An 18,291-nucleotide genomic window follows, 5' to 3' on the forward strand; every position below is an offset into this window, starting at 1 on the left:
CTCTATACTTATCTTAGTGATTTCAAATGCTGAAGGATTGCGATTTGGATTATTTTTTGCACCATGTGGCCGCCCGTGCGCCTGTACAACACTGGGTTCCTGAAGAAGAAGGCGGGGATCGACCGGCTCCCTTCTCTGCGGTAGTGGCTTAATATACCACTGCTTATGGAAGTGGTCTGGAGATAATAATTGTCCCACATTCTGTATATCTCTTATTGTATAAATGCAAGGAATTCCAACTGCTTTTAGTAGTGGCTCCTGTACAGTCCTTTATCTCTCGCTTTCCTGGACCGGGAGGAAGGTATTTTATGGTTATATCCTATACCTTATTCAGTGCGTAGATGGATATATACCCCATGCAGTCACATAGGAGAGGAATATGAAGCTGTATAGGGCGTTAAATATGGTTATCTGCAGTTTTTAACGTATTTCACTGTATTAATTCTTTACCACCCGCTGAATTGCCTGGACCACATATAGAATATGACCCCGCCTTGATTGAAGCTCTTGCTTAACTGTATGATGCGATTTCTTATTCCTTAAGGTAGTAACCTGGTCGAAATGTGTATACTGGTTAATATAATAGCGCAGAAATCGCTTCGCAGTGGAATACTGAAGCCATCTAGTGTTAATATACTGTAAAAGCTCCGCATAAATTGGATTACTGTACTCCTGCCGAAAGTGCCACCATTTAGCTTTATACTTGGTCTTTGTAAAGCTTGCACGACATTGATCCACATCCTTAGCATCTTTTTCCATTTATCATCCACTTCCTTTCTAAAGTCAGGATCATTTACTGACATAGACTTTAGTAAAGCAATTGATATAGCCTTCTTTGCATGGCTAAGAATATTTTTATTAATATGCCAAAGACATAAAATCACGTCGGTGCCAGGTAAGATACCATAAATTACCCGGAGTAGTGATTTATCTTTCTCACATATAATAGTGACAGGCGCGGTGATTGAGATGTTGAATTTTTTATATAAATCTTTTAAGCAAGAGAGCACATACCGAAAGGAGCCTTCCTTTTTTATTAGAGAGGAATCCAAAGCCCACAAAAAAGGTTAAATTGGTTGCTTTAAATCCCACAATGTCAAGAAGAGGCATATTATACCGGTTGGTCTTGTATGTACAATCCATAAATAGAATATAAGGGTTTTCCTGCAGATTTTTAATACAGATTTAATGTGTACAAAATAAAGAAGTAACACAGTTTTTCTTATTAGTTTAATATTGAAAATACCGGCCTTCTTCCTCCGGTAAAGAGATAATCAACGCCTGGATAGGCGTTCGACCTTTAAGGAGTCTTTTCTGTATTTGACTTCTTAAATTTGAGATATCTCTTGCAGTAAGAGAACAAGAGGGATCCTTTTTACGTAAATTGGACAGGATATAGCGTATAGGAGTTGCCTTATTAATTTAAGCCTCTATCCACTGCATATTTTATTGAAGCTCGTCTCGCCGGTGAGCTGGATGCGCTCCTTTAAATAATAAAGCTGTATAATTATGCTTGGGATTCCGTATATACAAGGACCACCGATCAAAAGCTTTATTATAGCTAATCACAGCATCAAATGGGCAATTAATACGCCTGGAACTTGATTGCCGTTGCGCTGGCTGGCTAGCAGGTGTTGTATAATGTCCAAGATCACATTCCATGTAGATATACCAGATATCTCCAGTCTTCCGGCTCTTTTTTTGTTCTTTTTTGACTGCTGCAAATCCATTATTATGTGTAAACTCTTCTATTTGTAATAATGCAGCCTCAGATGTTGTCGACCAAAGTGGGCCAATATTACCCATTATTCAGCATCCGCTCGGTCCGACTTTATTCCTTTGTTTTCACCTTTTTTCATCCAGCTCTCCCAGATAGATTCAGATAGTTAGAGACCTTAGAGACCTCAATTTCTTCAATGCATATCCATATTCTTATATAATCGGTGATACTAGCTCATACGCGTATTCAGCTGACCGACAGTTATGAGCCCGGTTAGGCACCCTGAATAGGAAACCTTGAAGCTATTCAGACCTTTCCCTGCGCTGTCCCACTGAATTCCAACGCACGCGGTATTCCACCGATCGAACCCCTTGAACCGGAATCGATTCGTTTAAACGCACGAAAGCAATACCTTTCCATACACCCTGGAAACGGCCAATCACATCGAACCAGTCAAAATGAGCAACGAAGCGCCCACAAAGGTCTCCATCATCCTGAAATCACAGGATGATTGGCGCGCTTGGTATAGCCTCATCCAGAGCCAAGCAAAAGCTCGAGACGTGTGGGATTACATTAATCCTAGCACACCGGAAGACCAATTACCCAGACTTCCGAACAACCCAGTCATCCCAGATATGCCGAACGATCCAGATTACTTTGATTTTTGGAAGATGAGAATGCAGCTATACACTGCCCAAAAGAATCAATATAATCGAATCAAACAAGGGATTGCAGCTGTCCATGAAACTATTCAAAGCTCTGTTTCAACTCTACTAGTGCATCACCTTTATAAGGATTCAACCTACCAGATCCTTAGATCACTAAAGAAACAGCTTGAACCAACGAAGAGACAAACCGCCCAGTCTATCTTTGCAAAATATAAGAAGGCACGGGATACACCGGTTAACAACACCAATTTGGACCAATGGCTTGCATTATTTGAATCAGCTTATCACGAATGCCAATCTGCGGATCTACCAGAAGCCAAAGGAGATCATGCTGTACAGGATTTTCTTGATGCAATTTGCAAAACACTCACCAGCTTGGGCCGAACGTCACGTTGATGTCCTCTATAAGGATGAATCCATTGAATTACCGGAGATTTTGAGCGAATTTCGAGCATATATTGCAAGGACTACGCAGATTAGACAGTCTTCCAAGCTTGAAGCTGCTTATGCAACTCTAAAGGGCCAAACAGATCAGTCAAAGGAATCAGATACCAAGAAATCTGATAAGAATCCAAGCTCAAATCAGCCCCGGAAACCTTGTATATGTGGACGGATCCACTTCTTCCACCGATGCTTCTACCTTAATGAAGCACTTCGACCATCAGGATGGCAGCCAAATCCAACAATCCAAGCCAAATTCAATGAAATCATGCAGAATCCTTCAAGTCCAAAGCATCAGCAAATCAAACGCGCAATCGAAAAAGCCCAAAAGGATCAAAAACCAGACAGTCAAACTGATGCACACCATGTCATGGCAGTTCAAACCAATGAACACCATGTCATGGCGGTAATCCCAGCCAGCTTTGCAACAGAATCATCCTATCGATTAAAAGACAGTACCATTCTGGACTCAGGTGCATCTATCCATGTTTGCAATAATAAATCACGGTTTACCTCATTCAATCCCACGTATGAAGGAATCCTTCGAGCAGGAGATTCAACCATGGCAATTCAAGGCCTAGGGACAGTCACCATCTTCCCTAACAAGGCAAACTTAATTAGTCTCCAAAAGGTTGCATATGTCCCAGGATTCCATACCAACATTCTATCTGCTCGCCGCATGAAAGAAGCAGGATATACATGGGATTTTGAAAACGACCGAATCTGCAGGAAGAGTGACCGAATGGAAATCTGCAGACTAAAGACAGTTCAAGATCTATGGGTAGTCGAAGATAATCAGCCATCTGAACAAGCCTTTGCACTGAAAACATTGAAAAAGTCCGAAAAACCCCTAGTCCTGGATGGAGATGCACACACATGGCACCGCCGACTGGGACATCTAAACCATGAAGCAATTCAGCACTTGCCAGAGGTAACAACAGGAATGCAAATCAACCAATTAAAAGGCTTTAATCAGAAATGCCAGACTTGCTTAATCTCCCATGCACCACGCCAAATCTCTCGACGACCATCGAAGAAAGCGACCAAGCCTTTCGAATATGTCCACTTTGACCTTATCCAGTTAAGACCTGCATACAATGGACATCAATGGTGTTGCCACTTCTATGATGAATTTACACACATGCACTTTGCGTACACTTTTCAACGCAAGAATGGGATTCAAGGTGCAATTGACCACTTTACCAATCTAGTTAAGAACCAATGGAACACCTCAGTCAAGATCTATCGATCAGATAATGAGCAAACATTAGGCCATGACTTCGACAGCCTAACCAGCCAGAACGGGATCATCCATCAAACCTCTGTACGCGGTCAACCTGAACAGAACAGCCGAGGAGAACGTTCTGGGGGATGATTCTCCAAAAGGCTCGACCTCTCCTAATCAATGCAAGAATACCATTGGATCTATGGCCTGAAGCAATAAACGCCGCAGTTTATATTCTCAATCGATCACCAACAAAACAATTGGAATGGAAAACCCCATTTGAAATGCTTACCGGAAAGTGTCCAAACCTTGCAAACCTCTACACCTTTGGTTGCCGCGCATATTTCAGAGATCAGAACCTTGCCAACACACAAAAAATGGCCCCTAGAGCGCTTGTTGGGTATCTAGTGGGATACAAGGCATCAAATATCTGGAAAATCTGGCAACCAAGACAGAGAAAGGTCATCGAATCCAGAGATGTTACCTTCGATGAATCTTGCATGTACAACCCATGTGAGCCATTCCTTGAAGACCTTATCCAAGAAGCTGCACCAGAGCCACCTACCGAGGTGCTTAGAATACCAAAAATTGCAAAAGCAACCCCTACTGTTGAGATTGATGATTCCCCTGAAGGAGTAACAGTGGTTAAAGAAAAGAATTATACCAATTCAACCAATCAGGCAGAACCACAAAACAAGCTTATCAAGAAGCTTATCCAGAACAGCCAGTAAAGGAAACCTTATTCCAACCTCCACCAACACCGGAGACAACACCTCCACCTGCAGACCACCCACCTGGTCTACCTGATCAGTTAGACTACCAATTGGAGCAACCAGATGACCCTCCTGAACCACCTGAAATGGAAGAACCTGATTCGCCAAGCCGAATACTCCTAGATTCATTGAATTCAGATCAATCCCATCCATTGGGCTCAATCTGGGGGTGAAGCAGAACCGCAACCGCAACAAGAACTACCACCGCAACGACGACCAAGGAAGGAGGTTGATGAAAACAACATTATCCTAGGAAAGCGCAACAAGAAAAAGCCAAATGACCCTTATCTTAAAGCATACTCGGCAACTCATTGGCCAGACAGCTTACTAAGTGCATTTGCAATAGGATTAAACCATCAGCCTTCCACCTCCATGCGCAAGATCCATCGAGACGATCTACCTTCTCCTCCAGATTCATGGAATGAAATGCTTAAACACCCACTTCGAGACCAATTTATTGCATCAGCAGCATTGGAATACAAGACAATTCAAGATAAAGGAACAGTTAGAGTGGTGGAACAATCACAGGCATCCCAAATTATTCCACTACGTTGGGTATTTGCCTACAAGTTTAATGAAGATGGCTATCTCCTCAAGACAAAAGCACGCATCTGTGTACGTGGAGATCTCCAAGCCCATTCCATGCAAGAAAAGCGCGCAGCCACCCTTGCAGCCAAGACCTTTCGCTCAATATGCGCACTTATTGCAGCTTTTGACATGGAAACTACCCAGTATGATGCAGTAAATGCTTTCCTAAACGCCCTAATGGATGAAGACATCTATGTGGCAATGCCACAGGGATATGGGATCAAAGGAAAAGCATGGAAGCTTCTTCGAGCTCTCTATGGCCTTCGCAGATCACCTAGATTATGGCAGAAAGATCTATCTGCAACCCTTCAAGAATTTGGGCTTGAACCAGTCAACGAAGACCAATGCCTCTTCACAAATAACCATATTCTTCTTATGGTATACGTGGACGACATCATCATTGCCAATATGCCCAATCAGGAGGCCGGGAGAATGCTCAAAAGCTTAAACAAGCTTTAGAAGCTCAATATGAACTCCGCAATATGGGAGAACTTAGCTGGTTCCTCGGAATTCGAGTCATTCGGGATAGAACTAACCGAAAGCTGTGGCTATGCCAAGACGCCTACATCGAGCACATGGCTACAAGATACCATCTGAATGATCTGACCACCTATCCCAAAACACCTGGGGATCCCACAACCTAGTTCCTAACCAGAAATGCTTACCAGCTAATTATCACTACAGCAAAAGATCGGCTCCTCTCTTTATACAACAGTTATTTCACGGCCAGATGCCGCACGCACAGTTAATAAGCTAGCAGAATTTATGTCAAATCCCTCGCAAGCACATTTGGAAGCTCTAGACCGAGTCATTGCATATCTCTATTTTACCCGCTTCTACGCTATTGAATTTTCTGGTTTGACCAATCAGAACCACATTTTTCTATGTGCAAGCGACGCTTCATTTGCAGACAACCTAGACCGCAAAAGCACAGAGGGACTCCTTTGCAAGCTCTATGGAGGACCAATAGATTGGAGAGCTTCAAAACAACGCACAGTTACCACTTCAACCACTGAAGCCGAACTTCTTGCAATCTCAGAAGCTGCGAAGAGTATATTCTGGTGGAAACGTCTATTCAATGCAATTGACTTTGACCCAGAACACTGCATCTCAATCCAATGTGACAATCGCCAAACAATCGGTTTTACTCACCAAGGAAGACCCCATGTTCCGCACAAAGCTCAGACATGTGGATGTTCATGGCCACTGGCTTCGCCAGGAAGTTCAAAATGGAAACATCCATGTCCAATGGGTTCCCACCGCGGAAATGCCCGCAGATGGACTGACCAAGCTTCTCCCTGACCAGAAACACCAAGAGTTCATCAAGATGCTTGGTTTGGTCAACATTCAAGACCGCATTCTGGCCTAACAGGCAACATTCATGCATTCAACTGCAGTAATCAATCATCTATTCATTCAGCTATTCAACATCTGACCTCGCAGATACTGGGGGTGTGTCGACCAAAGTGGGCCAATATTACCCATTATTCAGCATCCGCTCGGTCCGACTTTATTCCTTTGTTTTCACCTTTTTTCATCCAGCTCTCCCAGATAGATTCAGATAGTTAGAGACCTTAGAGACCTCAATTTCTTCAATGCATATCCATATTCTTATATAATCGGTGATACTAGCTCATACGCGTATTCAGCTGACCGACAGATGTTTTAAAATGCTGAAGAATTAGTGGCTCAGGAATCGGGCGGTTAAGCTTAGCAGGTTTAGGTTTAGCAGAAGGTTCTAAACCGGGATCGTCATCAAAATCATATTCAGAATCGTAGTAAGTGTTATTTAATAACTGATTATATATTTTATTATATATATTATTCATCTTGAGCGCCTAAATAACTATATTTTTATTAAAACATGTGTGTATATTCAGTAGAGATATGGTCTACGTGGCTGTCACAGAGGCAGGCGGACGGTCGAGCGGTCAGGTTAGCGTTGGAGCTATCCTAAAAGGGACTAGTCGGTGTGAAAATAGTTATACTGGGTGTGAAAATAGTCGGGTTCTTCTTTTATTGCCACTGACCCAGAAAGTTACTAGGATCAGTGTGAGAAAGGAAGCAGAAATGACACAAGTCCCTGCACAAACGTTAAGTCCCCTGGATGTTTGAAAATAAATAAACAAAATCCATCACAAATCTCAAGCTCCGTATATAACCTATTAGCAAAACCGATCACTCGATAATTACAGCTGATCAACAGCTAGCATTCGCACAGTCCTCAACTGTATCCACAGTGGAGCATGCTCATCCTATTTACGACCAAAGGAAAACAACTTTCCCCAGGTTCTAGTTTTATTGCTTCCAGATGATTCATGCTCAGTAACGTCAGCATTTTTTTCCATATCATTGTCTCGTCGACCCGCTTCTCTTCTCTGTTTTCCGGAATCTCCTAAATTCGATTCCGATGAAAGCTGTCGAAGCTGGGAGCTTGGGAATCTAGGCGTCAACGGCGTCTTCACAGCCTGGGTGATTTGTCTAGCAGAGCGACGAATAGCCTCCCTCATTTCCCATTGACGGCGTTTGGCGATGACGAATAGCGCTGCGGATGAGACTGGGGGAGTTGTTAGCAGGTTACGGGGATTTGGATAGGAAGGAAACATACTTCCAATGACCGCAACAACACCGACTATTGTGCAGAGTATTATCATCCCCGTTGACGTGACTCCTACTGAACCGTCCGAAGGGCCTTCTGCTCCGGCTGTGTTCTGACCTTCGACATCGTCGAGCATATCTTGGGCCATTGAGTGGGCAATGAGAATGCTGGTTGCGATGTACTGATAGGCTGTTGCATATTGTAATAACATGGTGAGGATTGGGCTTGTATAGCTTGAAAGATGATAGATGGACAAAATGATTTAATCTCTCCACAGTGGATGTGCAGAATGTTGGACCTATATAGAGATGTTAAGGAGGGGATTCCAGGCAGCAAACAAACAACAACCTTAACTTTCTTCACGGCTGTTGACCGGCATATATAATCTAAAATAAGGTCTATATGTATCCTTCCAGGGGTCAAGGCGTCATGACGCGAAGAAAGGGATGCTTGTCAACATTGTGATAGGCTCGATGCACGCATCCATCAAACTCCAAAACCAGGCCTGTTCAATCCTGCATCACAAACTGGGCCGAGCGGACGAGGTGACAGGTTCGAAGATAAATCAAGCCCACGAATCATCCCTACAAGGCCTTTGTGACGGTGTGATATAGGCGCTGGTCCTCGTGATAACCGCCTTGGCAGTTGTACAGCCGATGACTACCGCCAATCACTGCCATCAGTGTGCCGCCGACGTGAACAATCCCCCAGGCTTGCTTCCTGTCTTGTGTTGAGTCAAGAGTACGTGCAGAATTGGCTGCAAGGCTGAGTCTAACTCATTGGTAGATTTTGTCGATCGAAGTGCAGAACTTGGTCGATTGCATTTCTTCATAATCGAATTAGGTTGCATTAGACCATAGAAGTGCTGTTCCTGGATGCCCTGCAGCGAGGGATCACAGACTAGTTGTCTGTGTTTCTTCACAAAATAGTCAATTTTGAAAAGGACCTCTTAAACAGTATGCATGATGTCGTGTTCGAAACCTCCGAATTGGTTGGGAATTTGAGCATATATTGTTGTGTTGATAGATACAGCTGTGCTGCTGGTCTGTGTCTGTTTAGACATCCTCGCTATAGGATCGATAAGAGAGATCGAGGGATTGATTGTTGCTGCCTGTGACTTGAGGCCTCAAACGCTCCTTCCTATTTCGCCCTTGTGCTCCTTCCTTCCTCGGTCTGCTTGGTTTGGTTTATTCCATTCCATCGCCATTCCTTCAACCCTCCAACTCTTGATACACCTAGAGCACGTTCTTTCATTTTAACATTCAAGACTTTAATTCCCCTTGGACCATCTTGGTATCGGATATCGGATATAGTTCAGTCACATTCCGCTGATCATGGAAGACCCAAAGCCACAGACTGAACCCAGCACGGGAAATGAAGGTATCGCCCAACCTGAGTGTGACAAGGATAGCGATGTAAATGAGTATGAAGAAGACGAGCTGCTACTCCTAAGCATAGCAGAGGGCAATACTGCGGCTTCCCCCAACCAAAGGGCCGCCATGGATAAGATAGCCGATCCAGGATGGTCAAATAGATCAAGGCCTGTATCTCCTCTACTAATGGAGCGTCCGCAAAGCTCTGGAATTGACATGGCGGCTTTCTCCTTCGCTAAACCTCTTCAGCATGGGAAAGCGTTCTCTCTACAATCATCGACTAGGCGCTCTTCTGGAATTTCCGAGTCTCGAGAGAATATCTCCCAGGGTCGACAGGAGATACATATCACCTCAAGTGACCAAGAAAGGATAAACTGTTCAAGGTAACGTGCCGTGCTTGGTAATGGGGAGATGAACTAAGGATGCATGAAGACACCATCTTCCATTTTCAAGCACTAACATGCACAGCTTGAGTCAGCAGCAAGTAGAAAGGTCGCCAAAAACAACACAGCAAGAGTCGATGTCATCGAATGTTCAGAACAAGCCTATGACTAAAGACAGAGTCGGTGCTCGTCGAAACTATCCAGTCCGCACCCAAAGTGCGGAAAGCACTCATTCGCCGTCTGTGGTCTGTTCTCAAACGTCATTACCAGAAAATGAAGCGTTAAGTATGTAGTTAAATCTTTGGAATGCCAACCACGTTCGAGATTACTCATCACACTTCTCATCACACTTAAATAAGGTGCCGTATACTATAGATTCAATGGAAGAGCAAGGCTGATCATAGAATAGGTTGTTAACATTCTTAGATTATCCAGAACCACCTGGTAGAGGGTCAAAAAGGCAATATACCACTGAAGATTTAGATCAAGAAATACCACCAATGGAGGAGCATAATTCTCACATCCAACCACCTGTGGTTCCCCTGAATAATGAGCCAAGAGTTGTAAAGCGCCGCCGTGCAAGTGGAAAAAGAGCAACTTCAAGCGACATTGCATTGAAAGATAGTCAACAACTTACGGAAGAACATCTATTCCAGCTGCTAATAAACAGGATAAAAATGCGTGAAGAGAATGAAGCAGCTGCATTTAAAATGAGAGAACAGATGCAAGCCGTCGTCAAAGCACTGGCAGAAGAAAATAAGGCATTAAAAGAGGACCTTGTGGTTTCGAATGCAGAGCTACAAAGAAGGACCTCTGAGCTAAGGGCATATAAAATACAGATGGAGGCTTGGAAAGCGAAGCTCCCCAAGTTCAGAGATTTCCTCAATGAGCTGGGGTCAGATTATAAGGTTCTTCGGGGAGAATCGGTTCAACTTAAAGCAACCAGGACATCCCTAGACAGGGAGAGAAAAGATATCGAAGAAAACATAACCAGTGCAAGAGAGCTATTACGGCAGGTGACAAGTCTCGTCGGTGAGAGGCGCAGCCGTCTTTCGGAGACAGTGCACTCTACGGACTTGTTGAAACAAAATCTGAAAAACACAGAGGAAAAGGTAAAACTTGTTCGAGAACAACTATCTGATGAAAAGAAGAGAACAGCAGCTCTGGAAACTTATATTCGAGAGCAAACATCCGTTCATGGGGAAAAGCTCTGTCTCATTAGATCTGACCAGGCTGGAATGATAGAGAAGCTCGATTCTAGGTTTCAGTCTATGAGCTCGCAACTGGGATCCTTCCAATCGAGCACTGAGTCAATCTTTGGTAGCGCATTGGATGAATGTCGGGTGTCTCTTAAACTTATTGACGAGAAACATTCAGCTGGCCAGACGGACGTGCGGCGGGTAGAAGAAATAATACATAAATCTGCATCTCAGTACGTTCTCAGAAAATTACAGAATGTGGTACACTGACCATTTTTGCTAGGATGGAAGCGATTCAGCTAGAAATAGCGAATGAAATACACGGAAGCTCTGAAGCGAACGGTAACCTTGTTGACCAACTAAAACAGCATCTTCAGTATCTCGGGGACAGTGTGAACAACGGTTTGAACATACTTAGAGAGCTTTCTGCAAACGAACAAAGATGCAGTGCCTTGCAGGAAAGCTTCCAAGCTTTTGTGCCGAGCCTTGAGAGTCTTAATTTGTCTGTTAAAGAGATTGGTGACAAAGAATCTGACCTAGCCCAACAGATGGAACATATAGGAAGAAGTATTACAGAGATAAACATACCCGAAAAAGTTGAATTATCTTCGGCTGAAGCTTTCTCCTATTCCCAAGAGAAACTTGAATTGGAGCAAAGGCTACAAGAGCTATCCACAGAACTCAGAATCGCTAAAGAGAGCATTGAGGAGAAGCAAATTTGCAAAGAAGAAGCCAATCACGCGTTACATGAAGCAATGGGAAGGGTCCGGGAGACAGAACAGAGAGCAAAACAATTCGAATCTCAAACCATTGAACTACAAGATAGGATCAAAAAGATTGAGATTGAAGTTCGCGAGGAGCTGAACAGAGCGAGTGTCATCTCAAGGGATCAGTGCAGGGCACGTTATGAACAACAAGTCCACGGGTTAGTGAGAGAAAAGGCTGAAGTGGAGAACAATTTGAATAAATTAAGGGAGCAACTGACTGACTCTCAGCGAGCATTGGTACTGTGCCCCTACCCGAAGAGCATTGCATCTCCTAACGGCATATAGGCGGCGAAAGAGGTCTCAACGAAGGAGAAGCAAGCTGAAATTGAACGTCTGGTAAGTACTTACAGATCCATAATCACGACGCCTACTAATTCTTGCAGCTCTTAGAAAAGGAAGAGAAGATTCATGCCTTTGAAATCTCTCATGCCGAGATCTCAATAGCTTTAATAGAGAAAGACGAGTATATTAGAATGCTTCAGGAGACAGAAAAGTCGAATGCTAAGAAACTGGACTCTCTACAGCAACAATTGAATGAAGCTGGTGAAAAACTTACTAGTGTTGAGGGCGAGCTCTCAACTGTCTCTACTGAATCGCAGAAGACATCACAAGAATTACAGAAGAAGCTGGAGTCACTCTGCAAGGACCTCTCGAAGAAAGAGGAAGAATATAAATCAAAGGAAAACGAACTATCAGCGGTATGTTCAGCCAAATCAGATCTAGAACATGGCAAATCAAAGGCGAAAGCGGAGATACATGCATTGCTACGAAGAGTCCAGGACGCAGAAAGCTGGGTGAAAAGTATTAAGGAAGTGTTTGGCCAAGTACTTCCAAGTTCTATAAAAGAGCAAATTCCAGATGCATGGAATAAGTTACAAGGTCTTTTACAGTCTACAGATGCTCAAAATCCCCCAGAGCCCAATTCCATAGATAGTACTGTGGCAATAAATGGCAGCCCAAAGGGTCACACAGGAACCTCTATGGTCTCAACTCCTCAGAAGGATTGCAGAACACCAGGGAAGGGCTCGGTTCATAAAACTGAGTTTATCTACCGCACAGAAAGCATCCAAAGAAGTTTATTCTCTTCTCCGATAGAGGAGAGTTCGAATATTGAAACCTCTAAGGTCGCTTTGGACAAGCCCAAGTCCATCCAACATTCACAGCCATCCACTGATATTGTACCATTTTCCAGCATTCGGCAACAGATTTCGCTGGCACGTTGCTCAACCCCTGAGGAAAATCATAATGACCTTGCAACTATGCTTGGCTTTACACCGAGCAAATCAGAAAGTCCGGGGAGGCCTGATGTTATAAATAAGCCCAGTGTATCCTACACGACGCCTTTACAGGTTACTGACATAATTCTCCTTGACAAGGAAGTGGATGGAGCGCCCCAAATCAGCAAGGACACGCCAATCGCGACTCAAGCTGTGTCGATAGGCGAACATATCTCTAACCAACGCGATACCTCCAAATGCAATACACCAAAACAAAAGACCGTCACATTTGAGGGGCAAGATCTAGCCGCAGACCAAAAGAAGATCAAGGTCTCGAATTCCAGGGAGAATGATGTTCCTGCGAGTACACCCCAGAAGCCACAAGGACAAAGGAAGATAACTCGCACAAATCAACGGACTTATAGTCGGACACAGCAGTCTTCCTTCAGAAGCAGGCAGGAAATGGTCACGCATCAGCAATCCTCTTCTCATGTGGAGGAGACAGGTGACCGAGATAGACCTGAAGGCCCGTCTCCGAATAAGAAGACAAGATCTTCGCTGGATTCGTCCTATACTAGGACAAAGACCAAGGCTGCTTCTGAATACTTTGAGCCCAAAGCAAGCCCTGCAAGTTTAGCCTCAGGCAGCAGCAAGTATTCATCTGCGCATCAGAACTACCCCAATAGCACAAGGTGGTCTCGAGGCTCTAGAGGGGGCCGCAAGACGCGAGGTATGAAAGAATTCGGCACATAAACGCTGATTGCTGCTAACTGTATAGGCGATCGATACAATGCCCGTTTCAACAGGGAGACCTAAAACAAGGCCACTAGCACGGAATGCAATCTGGCAATAATCTCGACATATACTTCCCTGAAATACACGATCTTTTAATCTGAAATTGCCAACCGTCATATCTGGTTGTGTATTTGAGAGTCTCATTGAACATTGAGATAAGAAGTATCAAGCGAAAATTTAATGCTATGGCATAATATACCAAATATATTGATTAACTCAGACTGTACTTCTAAACGCCCAAATTGCAAACCCGCTATGGATACATAGCATGGCAAATGATCACAGGATACAATGATGATTCCCGATATCGCTGATGCTGATATTCTGTCTAATGTACACACAATTGATCATTCGAGAAAGGAGTGACTCAGCGGCCCAAGTACTGGCTGTCCAAGCATGGTGGCCAACGCTACCAGGGGAGTATAGTCGTGGTAAAGGCGTGCGTTGTATTTCAAGCAGTAGCGAATAACCAATTCGAAAAAATAACACAAATGAGTCGAGAGATCATAAATCATTTATTTCGGCCGCCCTTGGTGGCTTCCAGGAATAGCACCTTCTTTTTCACGACGGGATCGTACTTGAGCATGCTCAGGGGGCGATGGGCACGAGGTCTGACCATCGTTCGGAAATATCCCGTCATAGCCATGGAGATGAGACGGACAGTGAGGGTACGTGACTTGGCTGTAAGAAGGTAAATCAGTCAGTAAAATCGTCCGACTATAATGTGTTTGCGACGCTACGTGCATCTCTCTCGTAGAGCTGGAAAGGCTGCCGTATTGTTCAGACAAATGGGAAAAGGCGAATTCACTCACATTTCTTGGCCATTCTGACGTCTTGAACGAGAGAAATCAAGGGAATTGGGGCGGAAGCTTCGATTCCCAGAATTTGCGAACTTGGTGGTTGCCGCGAACTTTGGGAGTTGCGATAGTGACACGTGATTTTGCTTCCACAAGAGGAATGGCGCCGTTGTTGGCAGTTTCGCCGGATTTTGTGCTGCTGTTTCTCTCCATATTACCAGCACATACAAGTCTACTTTATATGCATCATGCATAGATTATTGATCTCGCAACCAAGTTTATTCTCAGATTTGTTTCATTAAGCGGGTTTACAGGTTTCGAAACTTGTTTTTGGTCTACTGTTCAGCATCGATAATCAGAGTCTGGTTGAAGTATTGAGAAGGAATTAAGAGACACAAGGGAGAAAATCTACTAGGATCCGATATCACTTAGTATTGTCATGTATTTATTACCAAAGGTCTAACTTCCTACACTTATAGACTGGTGTATATTCCCCCACTACAAGAGCCACTACAAAATCAGACCAGATGTCGCCTTTGCGCCACACCAGCTCAAGGCACAGGTTCATCTGACTCTGAATTACTACAAGGGAGGATTGGATCATCTGCACAGAAGCGAAGCCTACACAAATATCTCCCTAACTGTCAAGCCGTTAAGGAACACTAGCTGCACCCAGGATCAACATCGCGAAACAAGTTTTTGCGTACAAAGTTTGCTCAGTCCCAGCAAATGGCTCTTTGTAGAACTATACAACAAGAGTAAGGCAGCGGCCTACATCTCATCATCAATTTATTGTGTTCCAGGTGACTGGAGCCACATCTTAGCCACAATATCAACCAGGACTGCACACCATTTAGTGCCTGGCTTATATGAAACACCGTGCAAGTTCCTGTGGTTTATATAGCTGCATAACAGTATGGAAGGAAACAACATCCCAACGGTAGACTGTAGTTTCTTTTCAAGAGAAGGTATATCAAGCAAGGTTTCTGAAAATGCAACACAAGTATCGGCTAAGCCAGTATGTCTTGCCCATGGCCGAAGTTTACTTGGTGTACGGCGCGGGGCAGATCTGGCATTTGGCGCTTATAGGTTGGGGAGTAGTAGCCTAAGTATGCAAGATTATGATTCCCATATATATCACAATCTGAGTCATTGCTGACCTGGTGGGTGGTTAGTATTTTCTAAACAGGAGTCCATCTTGCATAGTCTAAAGAGATAATGGAGGGTTGCAGATCTTCACAGAAACTACATGTCAGTACAAGGGCGCAAGGTCAGGGCTGACATGCAGTGTATCTTGTTGGGACTCTACTATTATGTTTGTGTTACCTACCATGCCTATTCCTCTCTCTCTCCTTTTTTTTAGGTTGTCTTTATAGTTCTGTGGGAACAGTGGAACATTTACTTACCTCTGTATAATTTAGACAAGCAGTATCACCAATGCACACAGATCCTGATGGTGCTCATCAGCGGTGAATACCATCCATTAGTGTAGAAAACCTGGATCCGTCTCATGACAACACTGAGGCCAGTGCCATCCCGTCGACTGCTTTAGTGCCGGCTTCTTCCGTGGCGGGAGCCATTCCTCACCCAGTCGAGAGGATGGTGGAAGTCAATGATTGTCGTGGGTGGTTCTTTTCGTTCATGCTGGGGGTCACATGGGAAGGCTCCCATTTGAACGGGAGGGGACCAAGTCAACCCTTCGAACTTTCAATCGTCTCCCCTTCCACACACCCTACTTTTAGGCCCCCCATCTCATAGGTGGCAAGCCTTTTTTCGTTTTTATTCTTTTTTTATCTTTCAACCGTCAGACGACCCGATCTTGGGTCTAAGACACACCAGCCACAGAGTCAACCTCCACAGAGTAACGTCTTATTTCCACTCAGCCTCGTCCGTCAGTCGATTCTGGAGAGACGGAATGAAGCTGAGTGGCGCTCCACCATGGATGCAGACACGGGAATCTAGAATCGTCAGGTAATACGTTGTGTGTCGCTGTCAGTCCTGATCGGAATGTAAGAGAATACTTATAGAGAATAGATAGGACTCCGCTCGAGCAACAAATTGATCATTCGACGGTCCACATCATTAATGAAGGGTCCATGAATAGATAGTACAATCATGCTCTCGTATGAAAGAGACCCATCCAGTGTACAAAAAGACGAAAGAAAAGAAAAAAAGCTTCGAGCCGTTGACTTTAGAAAACCCAATCCTATCATTCAGAAGATAAACAACGTCCGTGGGGTATCCTGCCGAGTACCTTAAATCCGACCCAGAGTACTACCAAATTCCTGCAAAGACAATAAACGCCAACACCAAGTCAGAGAAAGGGGTGTCAAGAAAAAGAAAAGAGAACATCTTGTGCCTGTCTTTTCCATTCCATAAAGTGGGCACTCCTCTCTGGATGCTCTAACACTCCGAGGCAAACACTCAGCCGCTACCCACGATAGTTTTGTCAAATATCAAGATGGGTATGCAATGTACAATGATGCCTCTCGAGTATCACTTGCTGTCCTTCTTTTCGAGAGCCGCTATGCGGGCGCTGCGGCGTCTTTTGGTGAAGAAACCCTTCGGATCGATGGGCTCATGGGACTCATCAGGAGAGCCGTGAGGGACATCGGGAAGTTCTTCTCGTCCACGCTTGGCTTTGGCGCCGTTATTAGTTTTGTAGGCCTGTTTGGAGTCTTTCTTCGTCTTGTTGGCCTTAGGGATGATGGAAGTCATTTTCTCGATAGGGCTGGCACGAGCGCCTTTAACCTCGATGTCTCCATTCGCATGGATACTAGTACCGTCAACAGGTATGTCCCAATAAACATCATTCTGGTGTCCTTTTGACATACCAATCACCATCGTCAGAGCAGCTGTAGGAACTGGCAATTGCAGTGGGCATCTCCAGCTGGTCGACGCTAGGAGAGCCCTTATATTCATCGGCCATTGGCATAGAAGGCACACCTCCATTCGTTGCAACAGACATGTACCGTCCATGGCAGGAAGATCTGCGCCAAGTGCTGATCCGCTCTCTCAAACTCATTTGTCCAACAGTCTCGAGAGTATGCGCTGCCAGACCTTTATTTTTGTCGAGATCATCGGGCACGGTGCACTTGGGAGTGAAAGTTGTCTGACCAGTAGCCACAGATGGCAGAGGCGTCTTTTGGTAAGCGGAGTAAGGAGTATCGGGCATTTGTGGCACCCGGAGGTCATGTTCGACGCCAGCATGACGCTGAACCGCTGGCTCAAATGGAGAGTAGGCCTCTCTGAACCGTCTGCTGAGCATCTCTTCGGTAAAGGGGTCTCTCGCAAGCTTATTAAGAGCGTCACGAAGCTCCTCAGGCTCAAGGTACAGAGACATGATGGACCTGACTGTAGGTTCAGTCTCAGATTATCAAGCATCTAACGAGGCTGGGCTAAAAGCTTTTATCTTTCATGTGAAAGATGGAGGGTTATTTGTGCAAACAGAGATGCGTTGGAAAAGCGAAGCATGAAAACAAGAGTGAAAAGTTAGTTAGTATGAAGGATGAAAAAGTGTGCAAAAGAAAAACGAGTATGAAATCAAGCGAGGTGCAACTAACTCTCAGACCCCGTGACCTGCTCGCCTCACACAAGAACTTTTTTTCTTCACAGAGAGTAAATGAAAAGAGTAGCAAAATGGCATTCACGTAGTGTTAAGGTGCGTAGATTCTGGGACTTAACTAGGTGGTGCTGGGGATTGTTGCTGGCGTCCCTTAATGTCAACCACGCTAACTGTTTCTAGC

The 18,291-nt window shown here is 44.4% G+C and overlaps 4 protein-coding genes across 4 annotated transcripts; 1 reads left to right on the plus strand and 3 right to left on the minus strand.

Moving 5' to 3' along the window:
* Positions 1 to 7,670: 7,670 nt before the first annotated feature.
* Positions 7,671 to 8,225, minus strand: ATNIH1004_008738 (uncharacterized protein; the record flags this gene model as incomplete). Its single annotated transcript, XM_033573343.1, has 2 exons — positions 7,671 to 7,972; positions 8,024 to 8,225. 2 exons carry the CDS (start codon positions 8,223 to 8,225, stop codon positions 7,671 to 7,673), a joined length of 504 nt encoding a protein of 167 aa, XP_033423895.1.
* Positions 8,226 to 10,447: 2,222 nt separating this feature from the next.
* ATNIH1004_008739 (uncharacterized protein) lies at positions 10,448 to 13,769 on the plus strand (the record flags this gene model as incomplete). The annotated part of the gene is made up of 6 exons (XM_033573344.1): positions 10,448 to 11,202; positions 11,253 to 11,898; positions 11,965 to 11,973; positions 12,022 to 12,072; positions 12,120 to 13,683; positions 13,732 to 13,769. 6 exons carry the CDS (start codon positions 10,448 to 10,450, stop codon positions 13,767 to 13,769), a joined length of 3,063 nt encoding a protein of 1,020 aa, XP_033423896.1.
* A 490-nt stretch (positions 13,770 to 14,259) lies between these two features.
* Positions 14,260 to 14,573, minus strand: ATNIH1004_008740 (mitochondrial 54S ribosomal protein bL33m; the record flags this gene model as incomplete). Its single annotated transcript, XM_033573345.1, has 2 exons — positions 14,260 to 14,429; positions 14,561 to 14,573. The coding sequence occupies 2 exons, from the start codon at positions 14,571 to 14,573 to the stop codon at positions 14,260 to 14,262; spliced, it is 183 nt and encodes a 60-aa protein (XP_033423897.1).
* Positions 14,574 to 17,041: 2,468 nt separating this feature from the next.
* Positions 17,042 to 17,888, minus strand: ATNIH1004_008741 (uncharacterized protein; the record flags this gene model as incomplete). The annotated part of the gene is made up of 2 exons (XM_033573346.1): positions 17,042 to 17,321; positions 17,380 to 17,888. The coding sequence occupies 2 exons, from the start codon at positions 17,886 to 17,888 to the stop codon at positions 17,042 to 17,044; spliced, it is 789 nt and encodes a 262-aa protein (XP_033423898.1).
* Between the last annotated feature and the right edge of the window lie 403 nt (positions 17,889 to 18,291).

This window comes from Aspergillus tanneri, assembly GCF_003426965.1.
Source record: "Aspergillus tanneri strain NIH1004 chromosome Unknown AapTan_6_pilon_pilon_pilon, whole genome shotgun sequence".
Taxonomy (NCBI): Eukaryota; Fungi; Ascomycota; class Eurotiomycetes; order Eurotiales; family Aspergillaceae; genus Aspergillus; species Aspergillus tanneri.